The sequence below is a fragment of the Salvelinus alpinus genome, chromosome 32 (genome assembly GCF_045679555.1).
Source record: "Salvelinus alpinus chromosome 32, SLU_Salpinus.1, whole genome shotgun sequence".
In the NCBI taxonomy this organism is placed as follows: Eukaryota; Metazoa; Chordata; class Actinopteri; order Salmoniformes; family Salmonidae; genus Salvelinus; species Salvelinus alpinus.
Window position 1 is genome coordinate 18,535,901 of NC_092117.1, and position 13,658 is coordinate 18,549,558.

Below are 13,658 nucleotides of genomic sequence, written 5' to 3' on the forward strand. Positions count from 1 at the left end.
ACGTATCGGCCGGGCTAGACTGGGCATCGAGCCAGGTGCCATGAAGCCGGCTCAACGTATCTGGCCTCCAGTACGTCTCCTCGGGCCGGTGTACATGGCACCAGCCTTACGCATGGTGTCCCCGGTTCGCCAGCACAGCCCAGTGCGGGCTATTCAATCTCGCCGCATTGGCCTGGCTACGGGGAGCATTAAACCAGGTAAGGTTGGGCAGGCTCGGTGCTTAAGAGCTCCGGTACGCCTTCACGGTCCGGTATATCCGGCGCCACCTCCTCGCCCCAGCCCAGTACCACCAGTGCCTACACCACGCACCAGGCTTCCAGTGCGTCTCCAGAGCCCTGTTCCTCCTCCACGCACTCGCCCTGTGGTGCGTGTCTCCAGCCCGGTACCACCAGTTCCGGCACCACGCACCAAGCCTCCTGTGCGTCTCCAGAGCCCTGTGCGCCCTGTTGCTGCTCCCCGCACTAGCCTTAAGGTGCGTGTCCTTAGGCCGGTACCACCAGTTCCGGCACCACGCACCAGGCCTACTGTGCGCCTCTGCCGTCTGCCCAGCGCCGCCTGCACTGCCCGTCTGCCCAGCGCCGCCTGCACTGCCCGTCTGCCCAGCGCCGTCTGAGCCGCCCGTCTGTCCTGAGCCTTCAGAGCCGCCCGTCTGTCCTGAGCCTTCAGAGCCGCCCGTCTGTCCTGAGCCTTCAGAGCCGCCCGTCTGTCCTGAGCCTTCAGAGCCGTCCGTCAGTCAGGAGCCGCCAGAGCCGTCCGTCAGTCAGGAGCCGCCAGAGCCGTCCGTCAGTCAGGAGCCGCCAGAGCCGTCCGTCAGTCAGGAGCCGCCCGCCAGACAGGAGCCGCCAGAGCCGCCCGCCAGACAGGAGCCGCCAGAGCCGCCAGCCAGCCAGGAGCCGCCAGAGCCGCCAGCCAGCCAGGAGCCGCCAGCCAGCCGGGAGCCGCCAGCCAGCCGGGAGCCGCCAGCCAGCCGGGAGCCGCCAGCCAGCCGCCAGCCAGCCAGGAGCTGCCAGAGCCGCCAGCCAGCCAGGAGCTGCCAGAGCCACCAGCCAGCCAAGAGCTGCCCCTCAGTCCGGTGCTGCCCCTCAGTCCGGTGCTGCCCCTCAGTCCGGTGGGGTTAATTTGGAGGGTCGCCATTAAGAGGAGGCCACGGAAGCGGGGATTAACTATGGTGGGGTGGGGGCCACGTCCAGAGCCGCCACCGTGGACAGATGCCCACCCAGACCCTCCCCTATAGGTTCAGGTTTTGCGGCCGGAGTCCGCACCTTGGGGGGGGGGGGGGGGGGGGGGGGTACTGTCACGTTCCTGACCTTATTTCCTTTGTTCAGGCTTGTTTAGTTGGTCAGGACGTGAGCTGGGTGGGCATTCTATGTTATGTGTTTCTATGTTTGGTTTAGGATTGTCAACTAGCCTGATATGGTTCTCAATCAGGGGCAGGTGTTTTACGTTTCCTCTGATTGGGAACCATATTTAGGTAGGCTGTTTTCACTGTCTGTTTGTGGGTGATTGTTCCTGTTCGTTGCGTTCGTTGTCTCAATGTTCACATGTTCAGGTCTGTAGCGTCGTTAGTTTCATTTTCTGTTTGTGTTGTTAAGTATTCCAATAAATATGGAAACGTACCACACTGCAATTTGGTCCTCCTCTCTTCCACCTAACGACGAGCGTTACACCATCTCATAAAACCTGTGAGAGATGCAATAAGAATATGGAGGATTCTGTAGACTGCTATCCATACACTTGGGCCAGTATTCACAAAGCGTTTCAGAGTAGGAGTATGATCACACTATCATATGATCAGGGCGGACCAGAGCCCATATCCAAAAAGCGTCCCAGAGTAGAACATTTGTCGCATGTGCTGAGAATAGACATTTTACTCCTACTCTTATGGGTAAAAATAAAAACTATGAATGAAACCTCTTTATTCATAAGAGTCCCACTTAGGAGACAGATATTTATGAGCTCAGTGTTGCCAACTAATTTTCAGGGTAAGTTGCTAGAGGCAGGTTGATTTGTTGCTAAAAGTTGCTAAATGACGTTGTGATGTCATAGCGTGATAACGTAAAACTGCGTCATTACGTAGAATAAACAATAACGTTACTCAAATTGACTGGTCATCTCGGCAAAAAATATGATTTGACATTTGTTCAGGTACAGACTACCACTCTTTTCTGTACTTCTGGCTGTACAATTTTGATTGAGACATGTTGATTGATGTTGTAAGTTCTGTTCAAGATCAAACATTCGTGACCAACTATATTCATTGGGTTTGGCTCGTCGAACCTGTACTACTGTTGCTGCAGTCAGCCAACAATGATTTGCAATTTGCTGAAATTGCTGCTGGCCTGCTGCTGCCTGTGCATGAGCTGAGCGCCTGCTGCTGCCTGTGCATGAGCTGAGCGCCTGCTGCTGCCTGAGCATGAGCTGAGCGCCTGCTGCTGCCTGAGCATGAGCTGAGCGCCTGCTGCTGCCTGAGCATGAGCTGAGCGCCTGCTGCTGCCTGAGCATGAGCTGAGCGCCTGCTGCTGCCTGTGCATGAGCTGAGCGCCTGCTGCTGACTTCACTCATAATGCACTTTTGCAGCCAGGCACGTGTGTTGTGACTGAGTGTGTGACAGAGAAAATAGTTGTGTCATTTAGAGGGGAAATGTGTGCATTTCAGCGTTCAAGTCACTTTTCAAAAGTTGTTAAAAGTTATAAATACATTTTTTAAAGTATTTTGTTGCTAGGTGCTGTTTGAAAAGAAAGTTGCCAGGGTAGTCTGAAAAGTAGCTAAATCTAGCAACAAAATTGCTAAATTGGCATCACTGAATGAGCTGCCCTAACCAGTTGAGTTAATAGCAGGTGTCAGGATAATAGAAAAATGCAGCGAGTCAATGGTTCCTGCGCCACATGCAACTGCTTTGGAGTTGTTAACATAATGTTTTGGTATAGGATCAATCCATAAATAATGTAGACGTACATGCAACAGTGTCTCTTGCGCTTTTGACAATGATGTCTCATGAGGCCTATTTCACATGATATGCCTAAATACTTAAAACCACTAGGTCAATAAATACATTTCTTTCGATTATTGAATTACCTACATCATGTTATTTCAAGTTATTCGTTTGGAGCGCAACATCACATTGTAAAAAGAAAAATAATCCCTAAAATTGGGCATGTCTAAAGTTGGGAAATTGAAGCCATCTAGGACTTATTTTAACTTTGATTGTGTTCGATGGAAATAATCAACATTTGTTTCAAACGTATGCAATGTTGTATGCAACCCAGACAGCACACATACATCTCACCGAGGTCGGCCTGACAGCGGTATATAATTAGTAGATCGGGGTCCAATTAGAAGGTTGGCGGGAGAGCAGCTGTGCGTGTGGGAGATCGAAATGCATGCACGCTGGCACGGTCACATGGCCGCTCAGCATCACAGAGTCGGCCATAGATCGTGTAGACATCGAAATGGGGCCGAGTGTAACAATGCTGCCTTCTTTCGATGCATAATCATTCCTCAACAGCTGGGGCCACAGTTCACATCTTTTATGCATAGCCTACCCATGGACAGTCAAACCTTTTCGAGCCATGGTTGGCAATACTTTTACCAGAAAAGATGTATAAAGCCTATAAGCTTAAATAAATTGATAAAAACGTATTTTCTGACAACAGGACTTGTTCCATAAGTTTTTTTCACCACTTGGCTCAAATGCTACCATTATTTGTAAATATATTCATCACACATTCAATGCAAAAATCAATTAGCCTGTAAAAAAACCTTAATTCCATCTTTATCGAACTAGCTGGACACCCTCTGCATAAGATATATTTTTGTTACATGTGATGTTTCGGTTTCTCTGTTCCTTGTTTCTCTCTTTATGCTGGAGTTCTTTTAAGAACTTGATTGTATAGCAGTAGCCTAATAAACTTGACATTAACTTGAATCTTCTCTTTTCATTTTACTTACAAACAAAATCACTTATAGTCTAGTATAGTCCCACTTAGCTCAGTTGGTACAGCATGGTGCTTGCAATACCAGGGTTGAGGGTTCAGTTTCCATGGGGGACCAGTATGAAAATGTGTGCACCCACCACTGTAAGTTGCTCTGTATAATAGTCTCTGATAAATGACAAAAATTAAAAGCATATTGTGTTTTATTATTGGCAGTATAATTTTGCTAATAATCTTTTGTATATTTTACATTCAAATTTGATGTTTACACTCATTTGGTAATGAGTAATTCAAATCGTGTAGTAAAACATTATTTGCTGTTGGATCCGACCTCAAATAAAGGTATTTTTAATGTTGTCTGTACAGAGCTAGACAGCATGCAGCCTTGACATGCATTGTCCAAATAGTGCCTGAAGGCGAATGCCTAATGCCGACGTCTTGGCGACATCTTGCCAATGTGCAAACGCTCTCCATACGACATCGGCCGGGCCGATGTCAGTGAGATGTATTTGTGCTGTCTGGGAACATTATCGCCAAGTGACCAATTATGATGGTTATTAAAAGCGGAATTTTGACTATATTATCGTAATCAAAACACTTGTCACTCTCGTTTTACAACTAAATCGTTTTGGCACACAGGCATCAAGATCAAGTCACTTTCCCCGGTCAATTGTAAGTGCTGTTATTGTGAAGTAGAAACCCCTAGAAGCAACAACGACTCAGCCGCGAAGTGGTAGGCAACACAAGTTCACAGAACAGGGATGCCGAGTACTGAAGCGCCTGGTGCGTAAAAATTGTCTGTCGTTGGTTGCAACACTCACTACCGAGTTCCAAACTGCCTCTGGAAGCAATGTCATCACAATAACTGTTCCCAGGGAGCTTCCTGTTATGGGCCTCCATGGCCGAGCACCCACACACAAGCCTAAGATCACCATGCGCAATGTCAAACGTCGGCTGGAGTGGTGTAAATCATGCCACCATTAGACTCTGGAGCAGTGGAAATACGTTCTGTGGAGTGATGAATCACGCTTCACCATCTGGCAGTCCGACAGACAAATCTAGGTTTTGCTAGGAGAATGATACCTGCCCGAATGCATAAAAACTGTAAAGTTTGGTGGAGGAGGAATAATGGTCTGGGGCTGTTTTTCATTGCTCGGGCCAGGCCCATTAATTCAAGTGAAGGGAAATCTTAACGAAACAGCATACAATGACATTCTAGACGATTCTCTCCTTCCAACTTTGTGGCAAAAGGCCCTTTCGTGTTTCAACATGAGTCTTGTGGAGCACACACCCATTTGCTTAAGTCTCTATTTGTTAGAAACGAAACTATGACAATAACCACATAACCCGCCCATTGGAAGATAACAATTTGGTCCATACAGTATAAAATCAGGATAGTCAGTGAGGTTATCTAATCAGACACTCATTTGCTCTGTCTTGAAACTCAGAGACCACAAGATGACTTTCTCTTGCCCAACTCCGAAGTAAGTGATCTCTCTCTCTCACTCACACACAAACAATGAGTAATTGGTTCACCATCCAGGTCTGAAATATCTCCGTTAAGTATTGTTAATTCTAAACTATTTTGATTGAACTGTTGTCTTTTTTTACCAGAATGGCTCAGAACTCCTTGAAAAATAGGCTGCAGGGTTTAGAATGCCACTTCACCTGGAAGCTGGATGACAGCAGATCTAAACTTCAAAGCCTCAGAGAAAGCATGATAGACATCAGCAGCAGCGAGGGGGTTCAATGTTCCTGGACGGGTCATCTGTACAACTTCCTGGCTTACCTACACTACGCTTTGGGCTCCACAGAGGACGCTCTTCATTGCCTGAAGAAGGCTGAAGAGGCCATTCGGCTAAACTGCCCAGACGACGTGGAGCTAAGTCTGGTGGTCCACTATGGGAACTTGGCCTGGGTGCACTATCACCAAGGGGAGCTGACAGAGAGCCAGACCTATGTGGAGAAGGTGGTGAGACTACTGCGGGACAACCCCTCGCCCTGCCCAGGTGTAGTGTGGGGAGAAAGGGCCTGGACTTTGAATAAGTTTGATGTAAGCAAGAAGGCAGCAGCACTAGATTGCTTCCGGATGGCCTTGAAAGGGGATCCTGAGAACAAGGTGCTACGCTGCGGTTACGCCATGGCGTTTAATAAATCTGTTGAAAAGAAAGACATTACCCCGCAGCTGCGATCTGAGATGATGGAGCGCCTACGGATTGCTAGAGAATTGGATCCAGAAGAGTTGTACATCACAGTGATGTACCTGCAGAGACTTGCAGAGAGCGGCCAGGTTGAGGAAGCACGTAAACTCGCAAAGGAAGTGATAGAAAAGCCTTTGGACAGCTTTGGTGGATTTGGAATCTTGCTATATTTTTTACGAGATTACGTCTCTCATGATTCAAGCATTGACCTGGCAAGAAGGACCCTGGAGAGGCATCCCAATTCACGCCAGCTGAAAAGGCATCTTGGGAAGTGTTACAAATGGAAGATTTTCTCTCCGGAAGAGAAAAGGAACCCAATGAGGCATATTCTGATTGAAAATGCAGTCAACCTTTATGAAGAGGTGGTCGCACTCTACCCAAAATCCCTTGCAGCTAAACTGGAACTGTCTGCCATGTACAAAGAATCTGGCAGAGTTGATAGAGCAGATAAGATATTCGAGGACCTGCTTCTTGATAGGGAAGGAATGGAACCACAGAATTTACAAAAAATCTATAACTGGTATGCCCAACATCTGTTTTATGCAAAACAAGATGCTTCCAGGTCAATTGATTTCCACAAGAAGGCAGCAGAAATTATGCTACCCACTGACCAACGTGACAGCAGTATTCATGTTCTGTTGTCCATTGTCCATCATGGAGGTGACAGAGCGAAGGAAATTGTCGACTTTCTGGATGGACTTGATGGAGAAGGTGCTGTTAGCCGGTTCTAACCAGAACTGCATGCCGAATCAGTCAAATTTGCATCACCTGTTTATGATTGATTCATGTGGAAAATATATTCACTATACCAATACACCACTAGGACAAATCTAGGGCAATCTAGGACACATTTTGATTTAGAAGAAACTGAATACCTTAGTATTAAAAACGTCTGCACTCAATTGCATAACCATCAATACTAACACTTGAAAGTAAATTCAATGCTGATAATAAAGTCTTATAAATATGTAGGCCAACATGACAAACATCTGTTTGGAATCCACATTTTGAATTGAGTCTGTAAAAATGTACTTTGGACTAATGTACTTTAGACAAACTAATATGTTATTTTAAATGTTTCATTATAGAGTAGAGGCCCTGTATAGCCTCACATACAGACTATCCAGAGCAATAGGATCTTATTGCTTTTATTTTCTTCACACTGGGCACAATAGATTGTGTTCCTGGAAAAGATATGTAATGTGTAATATTGTACTGTCAAATATCTTGTAAGTTCTTGTGAAAATAAAAGGTATTATGTTAAGAGATCATTAATTAAAGAAATACAGTAACAGCAAACAATTCCAAGTTATTTTATAATACACCACTATCCCAGTAGGTTACTACAATTTCTTAATGCATAGCTGTGGATATCTAGTTGAAATTGTACAACAAAATACATTGACTATGATCAGCTATGGTCTGCGTTTGATTAAGGCTCTGAAGGTCATGCATACGGTACAAGGTCATGGTACACAGTCAGAGACAGAACACCACAATACAGCACAGAATGTGTCAGTGGAAAGCAATGGGGAATGAAGTGTGACTAGGGTCAGTTGGCATCACAATACTTCACCTTCTCAGAAGTAGCTCCAGAAATCACAGTATCGTTTGGGCGGCAGGTAGCCTAGTGGTTAGTGTTGGGCCAGTAACCGAAAGGTTGCTAGATTGAATCCCCGAGCTGACAAGGTAAAAATCGGTTGTTCTGCCCCTGAACAAGGCAGTTAATCCACTGTTCCTAGGCCGTCGTTGTAAATAAGATTTTTTTTCTTAACTGACTTAACATTACTCCTTCAGTTTTAGTCAGACTACTTCTCTCGAAAGGGTTTGACAAAAAACGGGATTTTAAGTGTATAAGGCGCCACCTGGTGTTTTAATGAAGACAATCCATAACTCCCCATCATCTCATGCATCACAACCAGTTTAGCATCCATAAATTCACCCATGTGTCTCTATTTGTCATTGATTGACTGACATGCTGAAGTCAGGTCAAGGAAAACTCCTGGCCTTAAACATAACATTCTCATTCCATCTCTCTTCACCTGTCTCTGGTGGTGTAGCTATTCATAGTAGGTGAATCCAGTGTGAGGAATATGTGAACCCTGGGCTCGTTTATTTACATTCTGTCCCGTACTCTTCGATTGTATATCCTGTTTCTCTATTTGGTTATCTCTCCCCTAACCTAATACGCCAGGCCTAACAGAAACGCCTGAAATTAGATCCCCTACATCCTGGATCTGACATTAAGAAAAAAACTTTCGGGGGAGGTTCTCTTCTACACTGTTCAACCAATCCAGTAACTGTGGAGTAGTTAAAATGGAGTGTCGCCACAGATTCTCATCAATGAAACATTTGATCTCAATACACTTTTCTGTTCCCAAAACTAAAATATGTTATGAACAAAACGGACTAAGTTTTGTAGACTTCACCCTTTTCCAAAGCTTAAAAAAAATCGCGCTATTTAGGAGTGCAAAGGAGAATTGAGTTCTCACACAAACACACACATCACAGAGTAGGCGTTCCCAAACAGAAACATGCAGCTGTCCACTAGAATACGCCAATAAGCTCTGCCCACCTCCTTTCTTGTTCTGCCCACTATGACTAATCTTTTCCTATTGGAAACGACAAGCTTTTTTTTTTTTTTTGTCTATCGTTGGTGTCTCGTTGTTAACGTCCAAAAGCGGATTTGCGTCACAGGCTCTCTTTCCATTTCTTCTGAAAACTAGAACATCTGTTTAGGGAACTCGGCAGAGGCACAGATAATCGATTATATTGACCAGAAACTCCAGAGAGAAATAGTAATTACGTATTTATGAGGCACCCTAACTCCGAATGGCGTTTTTGTAGTTTTGTTTTTGGATAAATGCCAAAAATAAGGTCTGCGGTAAACACAGGCTTATGAGATCTTAAACGTTTTGTGGTAATCTTTATCAGGCTAATGTCACTTTTTGTGAGTTTTTAAAAAGCACAAAGGCTTCATCATTCATAAAGGTCATGTTATCTGACTTATATTATCTCACAGAACAAAACGGATAAACTCTCCTAAACTTATGTTAACCTCAGACCTTATTTTCGGCATTTAACCCAAAACCCTTTTCTTTCCCGATAAATTATCCACATAGGAATGCCTGAACCAAAAGATTATGGTCATACTGACAAAATACACGTTTCTCCGCCCTAACAATGGGAGTTGTTGTCCACGAAGCGGCACCGCGAGCTGTCTAGCTCCCGCCTCCTTTCTTTGGATTGGTGGATATATCTCATTATTGTAATCTTTTGAATATTCGACGAGGGTTGTTGACGTAAACAAGTATTCAATAGAGAGAGATGCTATGCTACTAACATTTACTTACCCTACAAAAAGAAATTGAACTGTATTTTAAGACAGTTAAATACTCCACTAACAAAAAAGCTGTTAGAATTGTAAGTGTATGTATGTCCCTTAAGGTCCTTGTGTAATTGTAATGTGATATTGTACCCCCTAGCTCGATTGTCCATTGTATATAATGTAACGACCCTGGGTTAATAAGCGCGGAAATCGACTCTGCCGCTGGAGCATGCTTTTGCGGCACAGTCGATAGCGCGCCGGACCTCGGGCTAGGAGGTCAAGGGTTCGAGACCTGGGGCCTGTTGCACAAAAGTAGAATTAAGACATCCGGGATAAATGACTCAGCTGAGCTCAATGAAGCCAAAACATGTGCGTCCAGGCTTAATTGGTTGCACAAAGACCAAGCCAGGATGAGCAGACACGGATTCATTAAACCAGGTGAAACCAATCCTGGATAGGTGCGCGCTCACGGCTCACTCAAATAGACCCCGCCACAGATTAACTGATTTACCATGGCAACTAGAGCCGCGTACTTTTCCCCGTCGGAAGCACAAATCCTCATGGAGGCATACGAGGAGGTAAAAGATATAATTAAGAAGAAAGGCAACACCGCCACAGTGATAAAGCAAAGAGAAAAAGCGTGGCAAAGTATTGCAGACCGCCTGAATGCGTAAGTAGTGCACAATTACACACTCACCGCTCCGCTGAAACATCACAATTACAATTCAAATATTTAATTCACATCTCCAAAAATGCAGTTGTACTGTAATTATGAAACGGTTAAATTTTTAATTGAAATGCACTGCAGATATGAGTGAAATTGTGTAAAGTAACTCCATCACACTGTATAAAGCTATGATAAATTTTTTGATATTTTTACTGAAAACAAGACAAAAATACCAAGTAATTTTTTGCAGTGTGACTCCATTAAATGTGTGTGTGTGTGTGTGTGTGTGTGTGTGTGTGTGTGTGTGTGTGTGTGTGTGTGTGTGTGTGTGTGTGTGTGTGTGTGTGTGTAGATTAAACATGAACGGGCCAAAACGGACATGGCAGCAGGTCAAAATCAAATACAAGAACATTCTGCAGAATGGTATGGTCCCTGACTAATATTTAACAAAGCACAAGCATATATTGTACCCAGAAGGTGCCTGCTCACACATTGTCTGTACTGTTTTAGCAGTGAAAAAGAATACCCACAGACAAGGCACGGGTGGTGGGTCACCAAAGGCTGACCTTACCCCAGCAGAGGACATGGCCTTGGAGCTAAATAAAGGCAGGCCCGTCTTAGAGGGGATCCCTGGGGGGAAAGAGACGAGCATAGGTTCCTCCCAAGATGCCACCCGCTTCATTCAAGGTATGTCCTTCCATCTCTACATGGGATACAACCACATTCATATTGAATCAATTTGGACTGTCTGACTTTGGTTTACCTATTGCCTTGCAGTGTCTGGCAGCACTGTGTTCCTGTTAGAGCCACCAGCACAAGCACCAGACGATGCTGATCCAGTGAGTACTCCATCAAAGGCATACTGTAGGCCTGGCATGTCTTGTCTACTAGCTTCAATATGAATCCGATTAAATGTGATAGGGTGAAGGCCCCAGTGCAGCAGCAACAGCACATGATGGAGACGATGATGAGGAGGAGACCATCTCTCTGGATTCCAGAAGGCATGAGGTATCATGTTAAGACTGTGAAAGTACTATTTACTCTACAATGGTGAGGAGTCCTCATCAAAATCAAAAAATCTCATTTCTTTTACAGGACCCAGATGCTATACAGTGGGAAAACCAGCCTGGCAACATAGTGCGTATTAATAAAAGGACACCACATCCTGCCAAATTCCAGCTGCGCTAATTGTATTGTGTTCACAGAGCTCACAAGCTATCAGAAAGTTGTATGGCAACCACCTCCGGCGCCAAATAGAACTGGCAGACATAGACATTCAGTACAAGAAGAAAAAGATGGAAAATCTTGCACTGGAGTCCGAAATAAAAAAGAGGACAATTAGGAAACTGGACCTTGAAATAAAAAAACTTGAGAGGGAGGTGAGATATGCCTTCAATGTACACTGTATGCTAACTGTAACACAAATGTATTAATCATTATTTTTCTTTCCTCCCCCAGCTCCAAGAAGATGACACAGCTCAAAATAAAAATTAGGTATATTCTCGTAAAGTCAAGTGAGCCATGACATATGAGCTCTTATTGTGAGCACACAGGACGGTGGCATCTTTCTAAGGTTTTTTTTATTTTCCCAGCAATCAGTACAACCAAGTCATCGTTATAAGGCATCGCCCTCTTTTGCCCACCCCCCCAGCACCAGGTGTGGCCACTAGCCTATATGAAGGCCCAAAATTGTGTGTTCCTTTCTGCTCTGACAATGGCATGCCCATTCGTGCGAGATGTGGTGGATGAAGAAGCACTTGTGCTGAGGAGAGCCTTCAGGCGAGAAAGGGTCTTCAGGGACCGGTTGGACCCACTGGCCTTCCCTGATGACCATCTATATGAAAGATACAGGTTTTCTGCAGATGGCATCAGGTATCTATGCAGACTACTGGGTCCCAGGATTAAGCACCGCACTGCACGGAGCCATGCACTGAGTGTGGAGCAAATGGTTTGTGTGGCCTTGCGCTTTTTTGCTAGTGGAGCCTTCCTGTACTCAGTGGGGGATGCAGAACAGCTGAACAAGGCCACAATTTGCCGCACAATAAGGAATGTGTGTCTGGCTATCAAAGCATTAGCAGATGTCTTCATCTCCTTCCCTGGCCACAGAAGACTCTGTGACATCAAAGAGGAGTTCTATAGGATTGCAGGTAAGAGGATCTACAAATTACAGGACAACTGTTAACACATAGTAGGATACTCATTACTTTGTGTGACAGGTTTCCCCAATGTCATTGGTGCAGTGGACTGCACACACATAAGGATAAAAGCCCCCTCAGGTGCCCATGAGGCCGATTTTGTGAATAGGAAATCCTTTCACAGCATTAATGTTCAGGTGAACATAACTTTTTGATATTGTCCATTGACGAACACTCTGCATTGCCAGTGATGTGCATTGATTGGTGTAATATTCCTCATCTTATGATTTCAGATGGTCTGCAATGCTGACTGTGTGATCAGCAATGTTGTGGCAAAATGGCCTGGCTCAGTCCATGACTCCAGAATCTTTCGGGCCTCTGAAATCTATCAGTGCCTATCACAAGGTAAGCCACACAACCCCTATTTATAACCATCATGGCTGTGTCAAGAATATCACTGTGTTTATGAGGTAGTAATGATGAGATTTTGTGTTGACAGGTGAATTCTCTGGTGTGTTGCTGGGAGACAGGGGGTATGGCTGCCAGCCTTTTCTCCTGACACCTTTCACAGACCCCCAGGAAGCACAGCAGGCCTACAACCATGCCCATGCCAGGACCAGGGCCAGAGTTGAAATGACCTTTGGCCTCCTGAAGGCACGCTTTCACTGCCTTCACAAATTAAGGGTCAGCCCTGTTAGGGCATGTGATATTACTGTGGCTTGTGCTGTCCTCCACAATGTGGCCTGCCTGAGGAAGGAGAGGGCCCCCAGAGTGCCACCAGCCATGGACTGGGACAATCCGGCAATCTTCCCTGATGACGACAGTGGTCGGCTGCTGAGGGACCAATATGTGTTGAATTATTTTAGTTAGTATGTGTGCTTTCAATTTTGGTTAAATATGTCCTGCGGTGGCAGAGGAATTTGGGTTTTTTTGGGTTCGTTTTTTGACGAATTTGGCCTCTTATGATGTTTGTGCGGTATACTGTGTGTAATACAAGGCTGCAGGGAGGCTACTGCATCCATTCATTTGTCTGTTCAGTTGATGTGTATGGATTTGTCCTGCATTTATTTTAGTGTGCAGACATGCAGGGTGTGTTATATACAGACCTTTGCATGTGTATGTATCATTTTGTATAATATGCTTGGATTCTGTGCTTTCCATCTTGTAGAGTCACTGTGACTTCAGTTTCGAAAGGAGCTGATGGTTTACCTGCTTTGTTTTGTCCTTATTCAATAAAGGAACATAATGTTACACATTGTGTTTTTATATTCATATGGAATGTGTATTTGTTTATATGACAGAGTACTAGGGCCACACTGAAGAAAAAGGATAAAGTCATAAATTTATGAGGCTGGTTCTTTCTGCAGAAAAGCTACATATTGTTTTTACAGTTTT

General features: G+C 44.9%; 2 protein-coding genes across 7 annotated transcripts; both read left to right on the forward strand.

Annotated features, from left to right (window-relative positions):
• The first annotated feature begins 5,297 nt into the window (after positions 1-5,297).
• Positions 5,298-7,432, forward strand: LOC139562613 (interferon-induced protein with tetratricopeptide repeats 1-like). The gene is made up of 2 exons (XM_071380430.1): positions 5,298-5,416; positions 5,547-7,432. Exons 1-2 carry the CDS (start codon positions 5,391-5,393, stop codon positions 6,862-6,864), a joined length of 1,344 nt encoding a protein of 447 aa, XP_071236531.1. The 5' UTR covers positions 5,298-5,390; the 3' UTR covers positions 6,865-7,432.
• Positions 7,433-9,266: 1,834 nt separating this feature from the next.
• LOC139562507 (putative nuclease HARBI1) lies at positions 9,267-13,535 on the forward strand. Of its 6 annotated transcripts, XM_071380256.1 has the most exons (10): positions 9,285-10,551; positions 10,639-10,815; positions 10,906-10,967; positions 11,050-11,136; positions 11,224-11,507; positions 11,587-11,622; positions 11,721-12,275; positions 12,345-12,460; positions 12,557-12,668; positions 12,763-13,535. In XM_071380256.1, the coding sequence occupies exons 7-10, from the start codon at positions 11,804-11,806 to the stop codon at positions 13,131-13,133; spliced, it is 1,071 nt and encodes a 356-aa protein (XP_071236357.1). In that variant the 5' UTR covers positions 9,285-10,551; positions 10,639-10,815; positions 10,906-10,967; positions 11,050-11,136; positions 11,224-11,507; positions 11,587-11,622; positions 11,721-11,803; the 3' UTR covers positions 13,134-13,535. The 6 variants fall into 6 exon arrangements, 5 of the variants coding, with proteins under 5 accessions (XP_071236357.1, XP_071236358.1, XP_071236356.1 ...); XR_011672378.1 differs by lacking the exon at positions 12,345-12,460 and having other exon boundaries at positions 9,267-10,131; positions 10,481-10,551; positions 11,224-11,265; positions 11,334-12,275; XM_071380257.1 differs by having other exon boundaries at positions 11,224-11,622.
• The last annotated feature ends 123 nt before the right edge of the window (positions 13,536-13,658 follow it).